The 19,583-nt window shown below is 36.3% G+C and overlaps 1 protein-coding gene across 25 annotated transcripts; it reads left to right on the top strand.

Moving 5' to 3' along the window:
• Window positions 1–7,093: 7,093 nt before the first annotated feature.
• On the top strand, window positions 7,094–11,602 carry LOC145166769 (short-chain dehydrogenase/reductase prx7-like). 25 transcript variants are annotated; one of them, XR_013740709.1, is made up of 8 exons: window positions 7,102–7,457; window positions 7,684–7,716; window positions 8,404–8,554; window positions 8,956–9,032; window positions 9,116–9,169; window positions 9,423–10,566; window positions 10,662–10,698; window positions 10,780–11,602. XR_013740709.1 is itself a non-coding variant. In XM_079085811.1 (6 exons), the coding sequence occupies exons 4-6, from the start codon at window positions 10,531–10,533 to the stop codon at window positions 11,100–11,102; spliced, it is 282 nt and encodes a 93-aa protein (XP_078941937.1). In that variant the 5' UTR covers window positions 7,095–7,457; window positions 7,684–7,716; window positions 8,404–8,554; window positions 8,956–10,530; the 3' UTR covers window positions 11,103–11,602. The 25 variants fall into 25 exon arrangements, 2 of the variants coding, with proteins under 2 accessions (XP_078941937.1, XP_078941938.1); XR_013740714.1 differs by having other exon boundaries at window positions 8,900–9,002; window positions 9,471–10,566; XR_013740710.1 differs by having other exon boundaries at window positions 7,103–7,457; window positions 9,471–10,566.
• The last annotated feature ends 7,981 nt before the right edge of the window (window positions 11,603–19,583 follow it).

Raw genomic sequence — 19,583 nt, 5'->3', positions numbered from 1 at the left:
AGGAAAATAACTACACTACCCATGACCTTGAATTAGGAGTTGTAGTTTTTCTTACCCATCCCCATTATCTTCTTTGTTCTTAAGGATCTACCCTATGAATAATCATTTCTTCAATATTTATTCCTACGAATTTTCCTAAGGAATAGACACTAAGTCCATAGCTGCTAATGTTCATCTATAAGGCACTAATTCTATAACTGTTAGGATTTTTAGAGTACATCTGGTGAACACGTAGTTCAAAACTCCTAGTGGTTTCGAGACTATTTTGGTAGTAGTCGATAGATTAACTAAGTCCGCCCATTTCTTACCAATCAAGGAGAACAACAAGATGGAGAAGTTGACTAGAATTTATCTCAAAGAAATCGTCAAATTGCATGGAGTTCCGATTATCTCTGACAGAGATAGTAGATTCTCTTCACGGTTTTGGCAATCATTGCAGAAATCCTCGGGAACACGCTTGGATATGAGTGCAACTTACCATCCATAGACTGATAGCCAGAGAGAGACGACCATCCAAAACTTTGGAAGATATACTCCGAGCCTGCGTAATAGACTTTAGAAATGCATGCGATACTCATTTACCATTAATTAAGTTTTCCTACAACAATAGTTATCATACCAACATTAAGTTCGCACCGTTTGAGGCTCTTTGTGGACGAAAATGTCGTTCCCCAATATGTTGGGAAGAAGTGGGAGATACACAATTGGCCAGAGAACATATAGGTGATAACTTATGTACCGAGCCAGAAATAATCCACGAGACAATTGAAAAGATTGTGAAAATTAAAGATCAATTAAACACCACACATGATTGTCAGAAGAGCTATGCTGACATAAGATGTAAGCCTTTGAAATTCCAAGTAGGAGATAAAGTAATGTTGAAGGTATATCCTTGGAAAGGCATGATTCGATTCAGAAAGCGAGGCAAGATAAACCCTCGATATATAGAACCTTTTGAAATTCTAGCAAGAATTGGTTCTGTCGCATATCAAATTAAGTTTCCTCAAGAGCTAATTAATATACACAATGTTTTCCCCAACTAGTTAACAATTCCTCATCTACAAGATAAATTTCGGGACGAAATTATTTCAACGGGGGGATGATGTAACACTAGTCAAAATTAACTCAAAGTTAATTCCCATAAATATAACAAACACATATAATCAATTTAATTTAATCTTTAATGAAATTTTCATTCAACACTGCATGTCTATATGATTCCAAAAATATATAGAACGTCTAAATATGACTTTGCATGAAGAAGTTATGATAAATTCTAACACTATAGCCTCTATAACAAGAGGAATTTAAAATAGACTTAGAATTAGCTATTTGAGTCTAAAAGAAAGTTGTAGTACTCGGAAATATCTACGCGTGGATATAAAGAACGTCAAAAACGGAGGTCATATGTGAAAGTTATGATCTTCCTTAGATGTAGCTGTCTAAGGGCATGACACGTGGCAGAAACCCTAGCCGCCTTGGTTCACGACGTGATAGTAGTCCAGGACAGTAATCGAGGCTAGAAAACACGTGGTAAGGCTATGGGACGACTCATGGAAGTTCACGACGTGACCATAGGCATGTCACAACTTGAATGGGACCATAACAGCGTATAAATAGCAAGTTCGGCCCTTTCTTTCATTACACCAAATCTTCTTTCTCTCTCTCGTTTTCTGAAGGCCGTTTCCCTTCCCGAGCCTGTCAACGACGAGCCTCTGACTGTTTATAAGTTATATTCTATAGAACACGCTACTAGGGTGAGTTTCACGAACCCACTTTTTAATGTTTTCGGGGGAAAATGCATGCTAAATATTATATAAAAGTTAATATTATGTTTATATGATAGTATATTCATATCAACCTAGATAGTTATATTAACTGAGATAGAGTTGTTTTGTATCGTATATACTTAGAATATATCTGATATATATCTAAATCATACAACTATCTTAAGCTTGTTAGCATGTTGTTATCATAGATTATGCTAATGTAGCCCAGAGTTAACTCGGGAATTCTATATATATTATGTGTGATATAGCCCCGAAATTATACTCCGGGAGTTATATATATATATATATATATATATATATATATATATATATATATATATATATATATATATATATATATATATATATATATATATATATATATATATATATATTATGTGTGATATAGCCCAAGAGTTATACTCGGGAGTTCTATATACTAATTGTTATGTATGTTGTTATTATTGATTCTATGTTAAGATAAAACCTAGTATGTTACTAATATAGCCCTGAAATTATATTCGGGAGTTCTATATATACTTGTTAAGTATGTTGCTATTATTGGTTTTATGTTAGATAAAACGTGGTTTTACTTCAAGTTATAGTTCTTGTACTGCCTAAGTATTATGAAATTAGGAGTAATATTTAAAATCATGGTCTAGTAACTTAGGGTTTTAGACACAAATATGCTTTTACTATTCTTTAGGAGGTCGACTAAGTCTACATGAGCTATTATATTCATCAACTAAGATTGGGAATCTTAGGTGAAATCCTCTCACCTGTAACCGCTAATCTCGTGTGAGTGAGGAAGTCGTGTATGAAACTATACCGGTTGACAACCCCACTCATGGTTGTTAGCTAAAACCCAATATTTAGCGAGTGACGAACCATCCTTTTATTTGTTTTATTGATCCGGCGTCGATGAAGCGCGTGGTGTTTTTATATTGGTGGAATCCTTCGTGGTACCCCGGGCATAATCTTTTATGGCATCAATGGTGGAAATCCTTCGTGGAACCATTGGTGGGATTTTCGTCAGAGGTCTTATATGTCATAGCAGCGGTTACAGACTCATGGTAGAAAATTATTAGAAACATTATAGTTTGTCGATATACAAATATTAATGTTAAGTATAAGTTTCCCAATAACTTATACTCTAGGTATAAGGAATTTATAGGTATTTTACTTATTCATTAAGTAAACAATTATACTTAGTATATATACTCGTATAGAATTGAAATAAGATTTATATGTAGTAACCGTCCTTGATTTAAGTATATGGAGATTTTAGGTATATCACTTATTTAATAAGTAAACTATTATACCTAGGATTTATACTATATGTTAGAGATAAGCATGAGTCAGGATGACACTATTAAACTATGTTTTATACTTTTTGAAGTTGGAAAAAGTACTATTTTACTCGGAGTCAAAACCTATAGACTCACCAACTTTACATTGATGTATTTTCAAAACGCATGTGTTTTCAGGAACTTGATAAGCTCGAATGTTTCTCGAACAGGGGAAATTTTACTGTTATTCTTTATGTTCAAAAGGAACATATATATGTTAAGACGTGTGCGATAATTCAGATACCATATAATAATCACTAGGAAACCAGAATAATGTAACTTTTTATCATCAATAATGGTACGCAGTTTATAATAATTCTTTTTTACTATTTAATATATGTTTGATAACTGTGATACAAGGATTGATGCTACACCGCTCGGTGTTTTTGCCGCCGGCTGGGGCTGTGACAGATTGGTATCAATTCATTCAAGATTAAAGTAAACTGATTATAATATGTGTTTGTTATATTTATGGGAATTATCTTTGACCTAATTTTGACTGGTGTTACATTCTCCCCCCTTTGAAATAATTTCGTCCTGGAATTTATCTTGTGGACGAGGAACTGTTAATTAGTTGGGGAAAACATTGTGTATATTTCTTAGCTCTTAAGGCAACTTAAGTTGATATGCGACAAAACTAATTATGGTTTAGAATTTCAAAAGGTTCTATATATTTTGGGTTTAGCTTGCCTCGCTTCCTGAATCGAATCATGCCTTTCTAAGGAGATACCTTCAACATTACTTTATCTCCTACTTGGAATTCCAAAGACTTACATCTTACGTCAGCATAGTTCTTCTGATGATCACATGCGGCCTTTAATTGATCCTTAATTTTCACGATCTTTTCAGTTGTCTCGTGGATTATTTCTGGCTCGGTACATAAGGTATCACCTGTGTTCTGTGACCAATTGTGTATCTCCAACTTCTGCGGACGTCTTTGGTTCTTCCTAATTCTTAATTGCTTCAATTTTGGAGGGGCCGACATGAATTCCTTTGTTACTAACTACATGCCCTAAAAATTGTACTTCTCTAATCCAAAATTCACATTTGGAGAATTTGGCGTAAAACTTTTCTTTTCTTAGTAGTTCCAAGAATATTTGCAATTGTTGACCGTGTTCTTCCTTGGTTTGTGAATATATCAATATATCATCGATAAGTACTATCACGAATTTATCCAAGTACGGTTTGCAAATACGATTCATGAGACCAATGAACATTACTGGGGCGTTGGTCAATCCAAAAGGCATAAATAAGAATTCATAATGGCCATACCGAGTCCTAAATGTTGTTTTTGGAACATCGTCTTCGTGTATTATGAGTTGATGGTATTTAGATCTGAGTTCTATCTTTGAGTAGTAGCTAGATACTTGAAGTTGATCGAATAGATCATCAATTCTTGGAAGCAGTTAATGGTTCTTGATCATTAATTTGTTCAGCTCCCGATAATCAATACATATTCGAGAGGATCCGTCCTTCTTAACAAAGAAAATTGGTGTTACCCAAGGTGAAAAGCTTGGTCTGATAAAGCCTTTGTCAATAAGTTCCCATAGTTAGCTAGACAGTTCTTTCATTTCAGATGGAGCCAACCGATAAGGAGATTTTGCTACTGGTGCTGCTCCTGGAGTTAAGTTGATTCGAAATTCGACTTGTCGAAGAGGTGGTATTCCAGGTAGATCTTTAGGAAACACATCTGGGTAGTCACATACTTGAGGTATGTCATTGATTTTGTTTTGCTTTTCTTATCTACAATGTGAGCAACTGCATTTCTTATGCAAATATTTTTGAGCCTTGGTGCTAGAAATGACTTTGAGGTTTTTCCAGACTTATCACCGTAGATAATCAAGGCTTCGCCGTTAGGTAAGGTTAGTCGTATAGCTTTTTCGAAGTATAGAATTTCGGCGTGGTGTAAAGATAAGTAACTCATGCTAACTATGACATCAAAACTACCAATAGACATTGGTATGAGGTTGTAACAACCCAATATTTCAAGTCAATGTAATAGTCTAGATCAACCATTGTAACTAGTTTTAAAGTAATGAAGAGAAATTATTTGAATATTATGTGCATTTAATTATTTATAAAGATGTAATAAAAATTATCGTCAAAAATAAAATGTTAGATAAACTTGATATCTACGAAGAAACTTGTAGTGGTCGTGACAAGGATTCCGAAGATATAAAGAACGCTAAAATCTGAGTTATAACGAAGAAGTTATGACCTATCGAAGTTTTGCGACGGAACCGACATGACACTGTGTGGCGTAAAAAGTGAATTTACGATAAAATGCTTTTTAGCCTTAACAATCTAAATAAAAGTTTTAGTATATGATAAACCGAAAGTGTACATAAAAAGAACATCCAAATCTGACTTCGTATGAGGAAGTTATGATTTTTCTAAAAATCGGCACAACAGTGTACAACCCGATATTTGAATTCTAGATCGAGCGATTTCTTGCCGACACAACCTAAACGAGAATCGAAGATCTCGTCAATAGTAGTTCAACGGTAAAAAGACAGACGAAAACGGATGTCGAACGAAGAAGTTATGAATTTTTAACGGATTTTTCCTGTCCCGGCCTGTTAAAAGTATAACTTTAAAAATAAAGTCAAAATTAGCTAACGGAGTCTAAACGAAAGTTGTAGAGCACAGTCTCACCTACGCGTGGATATAAAGAACGCGTGGATATAGTTTGGGTTGCATTCTCTTTTATTTACGCCTTTCAGGGCAAAGAAACGAATATATAAAAATATGATTATTTTTATATTAAAAACATGATGAATTGGGTAACAGTTTCATGCATGAATATTTTCAAATAACAAAACACGTATCTCGTTGGAAATTTATGAGCCATTCGTCTTCATTGTACCTACCCAAGGTATACATGGAAGTTCTGTTTTATAACCAAAGTCTCCTCCCGGAGAGCGTGATACTTGTATATAGATCTATACGAGATTGATGACCCCGCACCCTGGCTGTTAGCTACAACACGACTGGCAGGTTATGGGTGACAAATATCAAACATAAAAATGCTTGAAGAACTTCGCGGCTGGCAAATCATTTATTAGCACGATTATGAAAGCTCACATGATAAACGACAATACGTTATTTTTACGTGAAATTAATATTATATTTATTTTACGTAATTACTCAGTGCATCAAATGGTTTTATTTTTGAATAAAACTACAAGTTACAAAACTAAGTATGACATATATACTTATACTTTTCAGTCTTGGAATATATAAGACTACAGTTCAATATTATGGAAAATATAGGATTTTCCAGGATATATACGATTACTTACAAACAAACACCTTACTACTCAGTCTTATAGAAAATATCGGATTTTTTGGAAACAAAAGTGATTTCATCTCATTGAATGGCATATATTTTCATACAAATGCTTATGAACTCACCAACTTAAATGTTGACACTTTTTCTCAAATAACTTGTATTATCAGGAAACCGGTAAAACAGGTACATCCACGAGTTTTTGAGAAAACGGAGCATTATAGACTCATGTCTTTTAACTTTTGTTATACATTTTGGTGTCAATATACAATGTTTTGAACACATATGTAAAAACTTATACTTTATCAATGCATGGTTGTTGTACTTTGATTACTATTATGCAATCGTTATGATACTGTACATGACGTCCTCCGTCCTCGAATGTTTCCGCCGTTCAGGTTTGGGGGTGTGACAGATTGGTATTACAACATTGTTTATAGTGAACTAAGTATATCAAACCATATGATATACAACTATAAATACAATGCGGTTAAACCACTCTGACTAAGAGTTATACTTTTAAAATAGAACCAATATTGTTATATATATTAAAGATGACCACTTCATTACAAAGTGGAGTGTTTTTTTTTGGCAAAAATGGCCCATAGGTTTTCATATTTTGATTGGTTCAGATTTTTGGCAGTAAAGTTTATGTTGTTGACAATTTGGTCCCTTAGAAGATAAGAATGGAGCTCATACGTGTCGTTCCCCCGCCTTCCCCCACCGGTTCTGCTTACCTTCCCCCCACCTGCTTTAGAACGCCTCAAAAACAGTTTTAATCCTCTTCTTCAAACCTCCTCTCTGATATGTAACCTCTACCTGCCTCCATTGGTCGGCCGTGTCGGCAGTCCAGCGCCTCCGACGTTCAATCGATGTTCCACCAGACGAGCGCTTCACTGACTCAAAATGGAAGGATATATCCACAGGTCGGCGACTAATGGATCGAGAACGCCTTTAATCATCTCACCAAGTCGATGGTTCTTCTACTTCACATAATCATCTTGCTGCACGGAACCATCGACGGTCCAATGGCAAGAAGACGATTTCCAGGTCTGTGCTCCACTTCCTTCCACCTTATCCTTTTTCTTTGCGAGCTCTGTGCTCCGCCTCCTTCCACCTTCTCCCTTATCTCTGCAATTCTAATGCTTTCTCTTAATTCTCGAATTTGATTAACTGAATTCTAATTTCCTTTCAATTTTTGATTCCCCTTTGTTTATACCTGTTTAATTTGCTAAAGTTTGTTCATCTAATTTTGATTTTGTTCGAGTTTTGACAGATGTAGAAGAGTTCTATCAGCAGTGCGACCCTGGTTAGTGTTCTTTTCGTTTAATTCCGTTCGAATAGGGTTTAACGATTCCTAAAAATCCTGCTTACAGACATTTACCAAAGAGAAATTACACTTACAGAAGCAAACACAGTGTCCAATAAGCAGGATTTTAGGAAGAATTTTGGGAGGATATAACAATAATCTTAACTATATCTGCTACTCTTTTCTTTCCATGAATTCGATTGTAACGAAAATATCATAAACACCATTAAATACCAACAAAATAATCGAATCTTTTTAAGAGAAATCAACATCATGCATCTCAAAAGTTTTTCAGACATCCAAAAATGGGCATTACAATTTCCATAGACAGAAGGAAGTATAATTTTGTTCCTCTGTGTACATCAGGTTCATTTACTCTATTTTAGTGTTGAAAAATGTGCCCTTAAATTTTCATGTATTTTGATATTGCTTTTGCTTTATGTGAAAATAATAATTGCAATCAATTACCTATCTGTTGATACATCGATTTAAGTCGTAGAAAGTTCGTCCCTATTGTAGCCTGCTCAACCTCATCTGTAATGGGAACACACCCCTGTAGTTACTTTGTTAATTAGATTTATCATCTATGTTGGCTAACACCTTTGTAAGTTTCACTTTTCTATAAACTCATTTTGGTCATTTACTTTGTTAATTAGATTTATCATCTATGTTGTGGGATTTCTGCAGGAAATGGCATGAAGCACAGATGCCAGCTGCTAGGCCGCTCCAAAGAAACGAACACAACAGCAGCAACAATGGCTCAAACGGAGCAGGGCAGTAGAGTACTATTGGCCATATTAGATGGTGGTGGTGGCACTGTGTGAACTTCCATAGATGGGTTAGATTTTCCATGAAAGTTTGGTCACCTCCACCCTACCCCAACCTTATTTATAAAAATAGAATAGAAAAAAAATGAAATTATTAGTGTAGAATAGTGTTGGGGAGGTGTTCAAATTCCTAAAACATAGTTATTCAAATAATCCATGTTCAATGTAAATACTACTAGAACAAATTACTCTACCTGTTTTTTTTAATCGTATAACACTCGAGATTAAACAGCTCCAATGGAAAAATGGTCATTACAACAGCTCAAAAGCGAACCACATGAGTGTTTTTGCAGTTTACTATTAATTTATCAACGATTTCTTAACTTTTTTTTTTTTTTTTTTTTTTTTTTTTTCAGTTTTTGAATCCCATTACCAGTGACCTGCTATTTCTTGGTTGTGTATATTGATGTAGGCTTTTTCTCAAATCAGTTGGACCTCATGTTTGACATCTGGAAGGATGTAAGTGGGAATGTTTGCTATTGTCGCAAGGTCACAACTTGAACCTGTTTACCTTTCTTTTTGGCCATATAAAAACTGTCTGATTCTTATATATTTTTAAATGATATTGGTAGGAAGATATGGTTAGGTGAACTGCAGGTGTGAAATCGGTGGATAGAGATTGGAAGGTGAGGAAATTGATCACACATACGTCGGAATTTTTAGGGCTTCACACCGGATGGTTTAATTCTATTTCTAGGTTTCATTTTTACAGTTTGAGGATGATATTGCCCCTGAACATTGTTTTTATATTAATAAAATTCAATATTTATTGTTTTAGGACGATATTGCCCCTCCACACTTTTAATATTAAAAAAAAAAATTCATTTTTAGGACCATGTTGCCCCTGCTTTTATATTAATAAAATTAATTTCTTTACAGTTTTAGGACCATATTGCCCCTACTTTTGAATATGTTCAACAATTTCAGGTATTGTCATCAACAAACGTACAGTACAAATCTTGCAAAATAGGTATGGTGTTATGGTGTGTTTCTGAATATCATCTAGGTTTTATGCAATTTAACTTTTTTTATACGCCCAATATTTTATATTTTGTTTTATGGTAAAAATCATACTCTGTTTTATGGTAAAAAAATATTGAGGTCAACAGTTTTTATCCAAAATGCTACTACATACTGTTTTTTTTGGTAAAAAAATAGTGATTTTAACATTTTTTTTTGTCAAAAATGCCCCTTCATACTGTTTTTTTTGGATAAAAAAAATTATTTTAACAGTTTTGACCAAACTACCCCTACATGTTGTTTTTTGGTAAAAAACAAGTGGATGTATTTTTGCTTCTTCTTGCATTTAGCCCGCTAAATGTTTCCAATAATTTTTTTATTCTTATAGCATTTTACTTCTTTGTTATTTTTTATAATAGTTGCATGGTTTTAAGGTAAATTTCATTGCATTTTTGCATCTAATAATGGTTATATTTCATTCCACTCACTAATCTATTGATGATTTCCGAATGGGAAATTGCCTCCATAGACAACAAGGTACTATCTTAAGGAACAAGTATAATTTTTCTCTTTAATTTACACACATTACGCATGTATTTTGATTTTAAGGGTTTCTTGAATGTTCTTCATGCAGATTGTACAAATGACAGCATTTGGTGATTCAGCGGAGGAGGCGAGAGCAAAAAGGCAACTGATTCCAACGGACCTACCAATATTTCAAACAAAGAAACTTAGGGTTTCTTGCTTTCTTCCCCAATTCTATTTCAATATCCACTTACCTTAGAGGTGACAGACCGGAATCTTTGGTTTTAGTTGGTCTATCATGAAGCATGTCTGTGAAATCTTCTCTATTTATCAGTTTTGAGAAAATGTCAACCGATTTCAGCAACAGAAATTACACTTGAAGAACTTCAGAAGGTAAAAACGGGTTTGCACTGTCTTCACCAGACATCAACTATATACTCGGGGCGTGCTAAAAACGGGTTTGCACTGGTAAAAAGAAGCTTCTACAACACTCGGGGCATCCATGACATCACCACCACCACCACCACAGACACCTGAGGTATGCTTTCTAACATTTTACTATTTTACCCTTATTTATTTTGGTCTCCAGCTCCATCATTAAGCTTCACTCTGTATTACTGCCCTTGGTCCCAGGAAGAAGATTGCCCATATTGATTGTACTCAAAGAGCTGTATGTTTACATTTTATAAATTCCAATATTTATATTTTATTTTTTTGTTTAATTTTGGTCTTACAATTTAACTATACACAGATTAAAATAATGGAAGATGCAAAAAGTCCTGGTGTTGTTATAAATTTGAGTTCAGCATCAGGTTTATATCCAATCATAACTGACCCTATTTATTTCGCTGCCAAAGGTTGTCATTTTATAATTCATATGAGAATAAATAAATATAATCTTATATTTTTTTCTAATGTTTTTTTTGTTGGAAAGGGGGTGTGGTTATGTTTATCGGATCGCTTTCAACCTACAACGGAAAGGGTATTTGTGTCGATGTGCTTTGCCCTGAGGGTGATAAGAGCAGTGTCTCTTCATTCTTTAATGGTTTACAAGTAGATGAGAAACTTTGGTGATGGATTGTCTAAAAATGGAAATTTTATATCTTGGAAACTGTTTTAAATGTCACTTTTTATTGTTCAATTCATTGTTACATTTTTAGGTTCATATATACATGCAATAATTCTCTCTTTGGTTATTTATATACATTACCAACTTTACCCTTTTGATGTTGTAGGGGAATAATGCTTACAACATTGACAGATGCATCCAATGCAAGACATCCATATCTGCAGTTTTGCACATAGAAGTTGTTCGTCAAGATGCAAGTTTCATTAATAAGAAATTAGCAATCTATCCACCTCCTCATAAAAATCTTTTGTAAACATACACATATTATAATTCTATCAGTGTACCAACCTTATTCAATTACTCTAGCAACCTTCTGTTCATCACTTTCTTTTGGAGTGTTTCAGGTGTGTGTTTATTAGATTGTTGAGAAGCAAGTGGTCGGTAGTTTATATGTATTGTTATGTCGTTTAGGAATGGCAACGAACTTTGGGAGGGCGTTCGCAAATACTGCTGGCCTTTCGAACCCCGCAACGCGGGGTTATTCTTTCTATTTTTTTGCAATTTCTTTTGGTTTCTTTACCAAAAAACAAACATAGATTGCCATTTCGTACATCTTCCATTTTTTACAAACGACAAAAAAAATTGTCACATCCGATCCCTGCAACGCGGGGGTTTCCCATCTAGTTTTTATAAAAGTATACATACATGTTTACATGCCAGGACAAGTATCACAAGAAGAACAAAACAGAAGTATTTAGCTGTTGAACATTACATCCAAACCTAGACAATTATGTAATCATATCTGAGATAAATATAGCCTGATCAACTATATTTATTTGAGATATGACCAACATGTGTTTGGGAGTGATCGTAGTGTTGCAACAAGTCTAAAACTTACCGATAAACCGTACAGAGAACCTTTATTATACACATTTAAAATACCATAGGAGTATTTTGTAATACTATAAAACCAAATTCTTTCTATGCTTCTTACCTTTAATTTCTCGTATAGACATTATGGCAGGATATCCCCCGCACGGAGATCCGTAATTCCCTGATCAAGGGAATAATGGTTGGGTTGAAGATGATCCTGAAGAGGATCCCTAGGAGGATGAAGATGAAGAAGAGGATTCAGAAGGTACAGACTCAGATCTAGAAGTATACCACCCACCGCTTGCGGGAGATCCGTAATTCCCTGATCAAGGGAATAATGGTTGGGTTGAAGATGATCCTGAAGAGGATCCCTAGGAGGATGAAGATGAAGAAGAAGAGGATTCAGAAGGTACAGACTCAGATCTAGAAGTATACCACCCACCGCTCGTTGTACAAAACCCTGCAACCAGACAGGATTTCAAGGTCCAATAACAACATGGGGCGAAGACCAACAAAGGTGGAGCCATCAGCAAGGACAACGCCCTCCTTTCGGTATGAACAAAGGCTTCTACAACATCAGCAATGGAGGTTCAGCTGACAGGGCCCTCCCTATTATAGTACGCCGCATTTCTCGCCAGGTTGATAAATCGCGAATATTGATCAACCCAATTCTGGAATTTAACGCTACCTCCCAAGTTAACGTCGTTAATCTTCGTCGTCTGGACGGAGATCACGTTCAAACCAAACATCACACTGAGATGCTTCAAGAAGAGATGGCTGCTGCTCAAGCTGAAATTAGAGCACTTAGGGAGCATCAAACTACACTAAAGAGGCGTATGAAAGGATAAGAGCACCATGTTACAGAATCTATTGCCCAAAAACGTACTCGACGCAAGTAGTGTTTACACTACTTCTATTTTGATATAGACTAGGATCTCGGATATGTATACTACTTTTATATATATGTAAAACTCCACCCTACGATTAAGTAAATATACTACTCGTAGGTCTATATTACATCAACATAAGGGAAAATTTTACAACATTACGACCTATGAGTAGTACATTTACTTAATCGTGGGGTGGAGTTTTACATATAGATGAAAGTAGTATACATATCCGAGATCCTAGTCTATATCCAAATAAAAGTAGTGTAAAATCTACTTGTGGCGAGTACGGTTCTGCGCAATGGATTCTGTAACGTGGTGCTCTTTTCCTTTGATACGCCTCTCTAGTGTAGTTTGATGCTCCCTAAGTGATCTAATTTCGGCTTGAGAAGCATCCATCTCTTCTTAAATCATCTCAGTGTGATGTCTGGTTTGATCGTGATCTTCGTCCAGACGACAAAGATTAACGACGTTAACTTGGGAGGTAGCATTAACTTCCAGAATTCGGTTGATCGATATCCGCGATTGATCAACCTGGCGAGAAATACGACGTACTATAACAGGGAGGGCCCTTTCCGTTGAACCTCCATTGCTGATGTTGTAGAAGCCTCTGTTCATACCGAAAGGAGGGCGTTCTCCTTGCTGATGGCTCCACCTTCGTAGGTCTTCGCCCCATGCTGGTATCGGACCTTGGAAATCCTGTCTGGCTGCGGGGTTTTGTACAACCAACGGTGGGTTGTATACTTCTGGATCTGAGTCTGTACCTTCTGCATCCTCTTCTTCATCTTCGTCCTCCTCGGGATCCTCTTTAGGATCATCTTCAACCCAACCATTATTCCCTTGATCAGGGAAGTAGGGATCTCCGTGCAGGGGATATCCTGCCATAATGTCTATACGAGAAATTAAAGGTAAGAAGCATAGAAAGAATGTAGTTTTATAGTATTACAAAATACTCCTATAGTGTTCTAAATTTGTATAATAAAGGTTCTCTATACGGTTTATTAGTAAGTTTTAGACTTGTTGCAACACTATGATCACTCCCAAACACATGTTGGTTATATCTCAAATAAATATAGTTGATCATGCTATATTTATCCCAGGTATGATTACATAACTATCTAGGTTTGACTGTAGTGTTCAACATCTAAATACTTCTGTTTTGTTCTTCTTGTGATTCTTGTCCTGGTATGTAAACATGTATGTATACTTTTATAAAAATATTGTTATATTTTAAAAGTATAACTCTTAGTCAGAGTGCTTTAGCCCCACTGTGTTTATAGTTGTATATCATATGGTTCGATATACTTAGTTCACTATTAACAATGCTTTGATACCAATCTGTCCCACCCCCAAACCTAAACGGCGGAAACATTCGAGGGTAGAGGACGTCATGTACAGTATCACAACAATTGCATAATAGTAATAAAAGTGCAACAACCATGCATTGATAAAGTATAAGTTTTTACATATGTGTTTAAAACGTTGTATATTGACACCAAAATGTATAAACGGAACATTCACCGTCGAGATGGCAAATAGAAAGACAGAAAACACTAACGACATATACATAAACTGTACCCTCTCACTAAAAAATCGTTGTTTTCAAATCAACCTCATGCAGTCTCAATAAGATCTTTCGATGTCATCATCGGCATGGATTGGCTATCTCCCCATCGTGCTGACATTCTATGTAACGAAAAGGACATTCGCCTTAATCTACCAAATGGCGAAACCCTCATCATTTACGGCGATAAACCCAGTACCAACCTTCACATCATTTCTTGCGTCAAGGCTCGGAAATACATATGCAAAGAATACCAAGTGTTATTGGCCCATGTCGTGAATGAAAAACAAGAAGTGAAAGACCTCAAGAGCATTCCTGAAGTCTGTAATTTTCCTGACGTATTTCCTGAAGATATTCTAGGAGTACCTCCTACGCGACAGGTCGAATTTAGAATCGATCTTATTCTGTTTGTGGGTGATTGGCTGTACTCATGTCCAACCTAGTTCCCAGGGATTTTTGATGTTTGAAAAATAAATTCTCGAAGGAGTACGCCCCGCGTACAAAAGAGTACGCCCCGCGTACTCGGACTAGCTTCGATGCGTGTTAGTATCCTTGAAACGTCTGAAGCCCGGAAACCGAACAGAAGGCACGTAGCCACTACGCTCATCATACAAAGGAGGATGCCCAGCATACTCGGACTAGCTTCGATGCGTATCAGTAGCCTTGGCACATCTGGAGCTCGGAACCCGATCATTGGCCACGTATCTACGCACAACATACGAAGGTCTGCTGTGCATACCGATGTACGCCCATCTTAATGCGAGGCCTCAGCCTCCTATAAATAGCATGCGAGATCTCCGGGTTTTGTTTACATTTTTTACCACACTTTCATCTTAAATACTCCCTTAAGCCCTTTTAAAACCCCCGAAGCCTAGGGAAACCCCCTAACACCCGGAGCCCCGAAGTCCTCGAGAAAATAATCTTTTTCAGTCGAAACTCTACCCGCGTAAAACCTGGTTTTCATCAAAAACTAGCGATTTCGTCAAGAAAAATCATTTCTAGTAACGAAGCGCTGCCCAAATCACCACTTATCAAGTAAGTTCATACCCCTACACTTTTTATAGCTTTTTCCATGTTTTAAGGGGGGGGGGGATACAAGTAAAACACTAGGAATCTTGTGTTAAAATACAAAACATTGTTTATGTTTTCTTAGAGTTTATATAACTATTACATGAAAACATATGCATACAAAACATCTTAAGATACAACAGTTATCAGTTCAAATGAAACATATAGTGTAAACTATAATAGATATAGTTTGGGTTGCATTCTCTTTATTTTACGCCTTTCAGGGCAAAGAAACGAATATATAAAAATAGGATTATTTTTATATTAAAGACATGATGAATTGGGTAACAGTTTCATGCATGAATATTTTCAAGTAACAAAACACGTATCTCGTTGGAAATTTGTGAGTCATTCGTCTTCATTGTACCTACCCAAGGTATACATGGAAGTCTTGTTTTATAACCAAAGTCTCCTCCCGGAGAGCGTGATACTTGTGTATAGATCTATACGGGATTGATGACCCCGCACCCTGGCTGTTAGCTACAGCACGACCGACAGGTTATGGGTGACAAATATCAAACATAACGACGCCTGAAGAACGTCGTGTGAAAGAACCCCTTTCTAAACTTTCGTATTTCTGAAAGTTGTTACTCCAAAACATGCTACATGCATATTTATAAAAACAATATTTTATATTGATAAAGTGATTACAAACTATTGGATACAAACCAACTATTTCAAAGTGTTATATATTACATAACTTCCCATGATTCTATAGTTTTATACATATGGGAGTGCAAAATACAATAGTTTCAAACTATTCGAAAATCTTCTATCAATACAATAGTTTCAAACTATTCAAAAATCTTCTATCAGTATATAACTATACTGGATGCTCATCTCCTGCAATTTGTTAAACATTGAGAGGGTAAGCGGTGACGCTTAGTGAGTTCAATAATAGATACAATATAACGTTATGCCATATACATACTTCAATATGGCAGAAGCAAAGATGAACAAGGAACAACAAAGGCATATGTGAATCATGTGACAAACTTTCCATATCAATCATTGATTTGATTCAAAGATATACAATCAATGAGACGTAACAATTTCCATACTTGATATACATCAATAAAGCTTTGGCCCAAATGGACAGAAGACATACAACTTCAGATTAACATTTTGGTAGATTTCAGGCTTATAGCCCTGTCTAACCTTCTGCCAATACCATAGAATAGAAATCATTCCCTTACGGAGACATGTTCTACATGGTCAGAGGCTACATACCAGTACCAATGTGAATCTAAGTCCTTTCACTGATCACATGGTCAAAGGTATTTCTTTGCTATTAAAAATTAGCGAATAAAAATAACACGGGAAAATAACCCGGAATAATAACACGGAAAAGCACATACCACATATAACACATAACATACAATTGTTCCTATATATTAAACTCACCGTGAAATAACCGGGGGTAAAAATAGTAAATTGGGCAGCACTTCGGTTCTAAATATAACTTCTTTCGTTGAAAACCGGGAGATTTATTGAAAACCGGGCCCTGCGAGGGTTGGACTTCAAAACCGAAAAGATAAATTTTTCGGGCTCTCCGGGCACTTCGGGGTGTATTTCGGGCGTTAAAATTAATACCGGGGCTTCGGGGTAAGTCGGAATGAAAGAAATATAGATTAAGGGGTGAGATTTGCCAATTTTCTAACATTTTCTCGGGAGGGTTCGCATGCACTATTTATAGTGCGAAGGTCGGCCGAGATCGGACGCGTGGCAGCAACGAGGGGCTCCGGGTGGCTTCGCATGCGAGGGGCCAGCGAAGCTCGGAAGGACACGCGGCTTGTGCGAGAGCTCGCCACCGAAGTCATACGTGTAGTCAGCGGATTGGACCGCAGCTCGGACTCGAAAGGAACGCGACACACGTCGGACACGAGGCAGGTGACTCACTGAGATCGGATGACCTAGCCTATTCCGGATCTTATCCATGCGAAAATTTTAGAAATTGTGCCCAAATCTTCTAAAATCCATAACTTTCGCATACGGGCTCCGTTTTTGACATTCTTTATATGCACGCGTAGGCGGGAATATATTCTACAACTTTCGTTTAGACTTCGTCGGCTAATTTTGACTTTATTTTTAATATTATTATTTTTAACAGACCGGGACTGGTAAATCCGTTAAAAATTCATAACTTCTTCATCCGACGTCCGTTTTCGTCAGACTTTTTACCGTTGTACTGCTATTGACGAGACCTTCGATTCTCGTTTAGGTTGTGTTGGCTAAAAATCACTCGATCTAAAATTCGAGTTTTTAGCTGTCTACTGCTAAGCTGAAACTTAGAAAAATCATAACTTCCTCATACAAAGTCAGATTTTGGCGTTCTTTTTATCAAACTTCTCGGTTTAACGAATACTACGACTTTCATTTAGATCACTAAGGCTAAAAAGTAGTTTATCAAAAACTCACTTTTTACGTCATTCGGCGCCGTGCCGGTTTTGTCGCGGATCTTCGATTGGTCATAACTTCTTCGTTATAACTTGGATTTGGATGAGGTTTTCGCCGACATGTTTCTAATGAGATTATCTACAACTTTCAATAATAAAATTTTACTTATTTAAAATTTTATATTTTCATTAAATTTCACTATTTGCCTTTTGATTGGAATCTCATAAGACTTCCAATACTTTCTGAGTGATCCTAAACATAGTTTTACTTTATTTCCTAGTAAAAACTATCCGTTAGGACTCAACATTCAATTTCACATAATATTTCGTAATATTATTCACTTTTAAAATTACATAACACGATAACTGAACGTGTGTGTTACAAATACCTCCTCCTTTTGAGGATTTCGTCCCCGAAATCATAACGATAAAATGACTGGGAATATTTCACTCTTATCTCATTATTATTTTCCTAATTAAAAATTTGGGCCTCGATGGTGTTTCCACTTGACGTGCACCAACTCCAAGACATATGCACAAAGCATATCTTCTACCGTTTGAATTGTTCTCTCCGTCTGAACATCTCATTCTTCAATTCTCTGACTAAAATTTCATCACTACACGAGACATGGTTCTCTGAACCAATCACCTCACTTCGCAGATCTATTTTAGTCGGACTCGATTCTTTACGACCATTAAGGTCTGAATGAAAATCATCTTCTTAGTCATCACCGAAACGAAGGTAATGACATACTCGAACAAAAACGGAATCGATTACTAGTTTCTTGGCAACCTTGTGAGTTTCCCTGATCCAAGTGTGAGTCCTGTGCTTCCAGTAGTATAGGCCTCTACTACTCTTCACACCTACTCATACTCGTCCCAAGTATTATCTCACAGTTCTCAAGTCACCATTTATAAGTTTTCACAAAGAAACTTTTCACGCCTGAGTGTGTTCTTTAACAACCATTCCATGCCGAGAATATTATCAAAGTTGAGGAAGAAGATGGGAATTAGGTTAACAATAAAACTATAACCTTCAGTTTCCATGACAAAATCTCTATAGACTTTACCAGCAAGTAATGATACACTTCCTATGGTATCTACGTGAAATGGTTGCACGAGTGCATAGCAAGCAATTTGAAAAGAATGCGCAAATTCATGAGACACAAAAGAATTTGAGGCACCATAATCAAATAAGATGTGGGCAGGTCTAAAATTTGACAATAAATGTACCCGTCACAACATTCGGGTCCTCGCGTGCCTCTTCTGTGGTAATATGAAATGCATGCCCTTTAGCTATTGGCACCTCCTCCTTTGGAGTATTCCTTGGTTGTTGAACGGAAGTTTGACTTGCCGTCATTTGACTAGTAAGAGTAGGACAGAAACGCTTCCTGTGGCTGGTAACACCACAAGCAAAGCATGTAACACTCTTCATTGGACAAACAGGCTTTATGTGACCCATTTCTTCACATCCATAACAGGTCACCTCTTTTTCTGTTCTGCATTGGCCCTGGTGATTATTTCCACATTTTATACACGATGACGACTGAAGAGAAAAAGATTGTGATCTACTGCGACCACGAATGGCGCTCTGAGATTTCTCTCTTGTATTAGAATCAGATTGAACAGATCGAGCTGGTGGAACAGAGGAAACAGGAACAGTTTGATCGATACGTAGATGCTTTGGAACAGAAAAAT

This window comes from Lactuca virosa, chromosome 3 (genome assembly GCF_052849685.1).
Source record: "Lactuca virosa cultivar CGN04683 chromosome 3, Lactuca_virosa_CGN04683_v6, whole genome shotgun sequence".
NCBI lineage: Eukaryota > Viridiplantae > Streptophyta > Magnoliopsida > Asterales > Asteraceae > Lactuca > Lactuca virosa.
The sequence above is the reverse complement of the archived record's forward strand: the minus strand, read 5'-3'. Positions and strand labels throughout refer to the sequence as shown.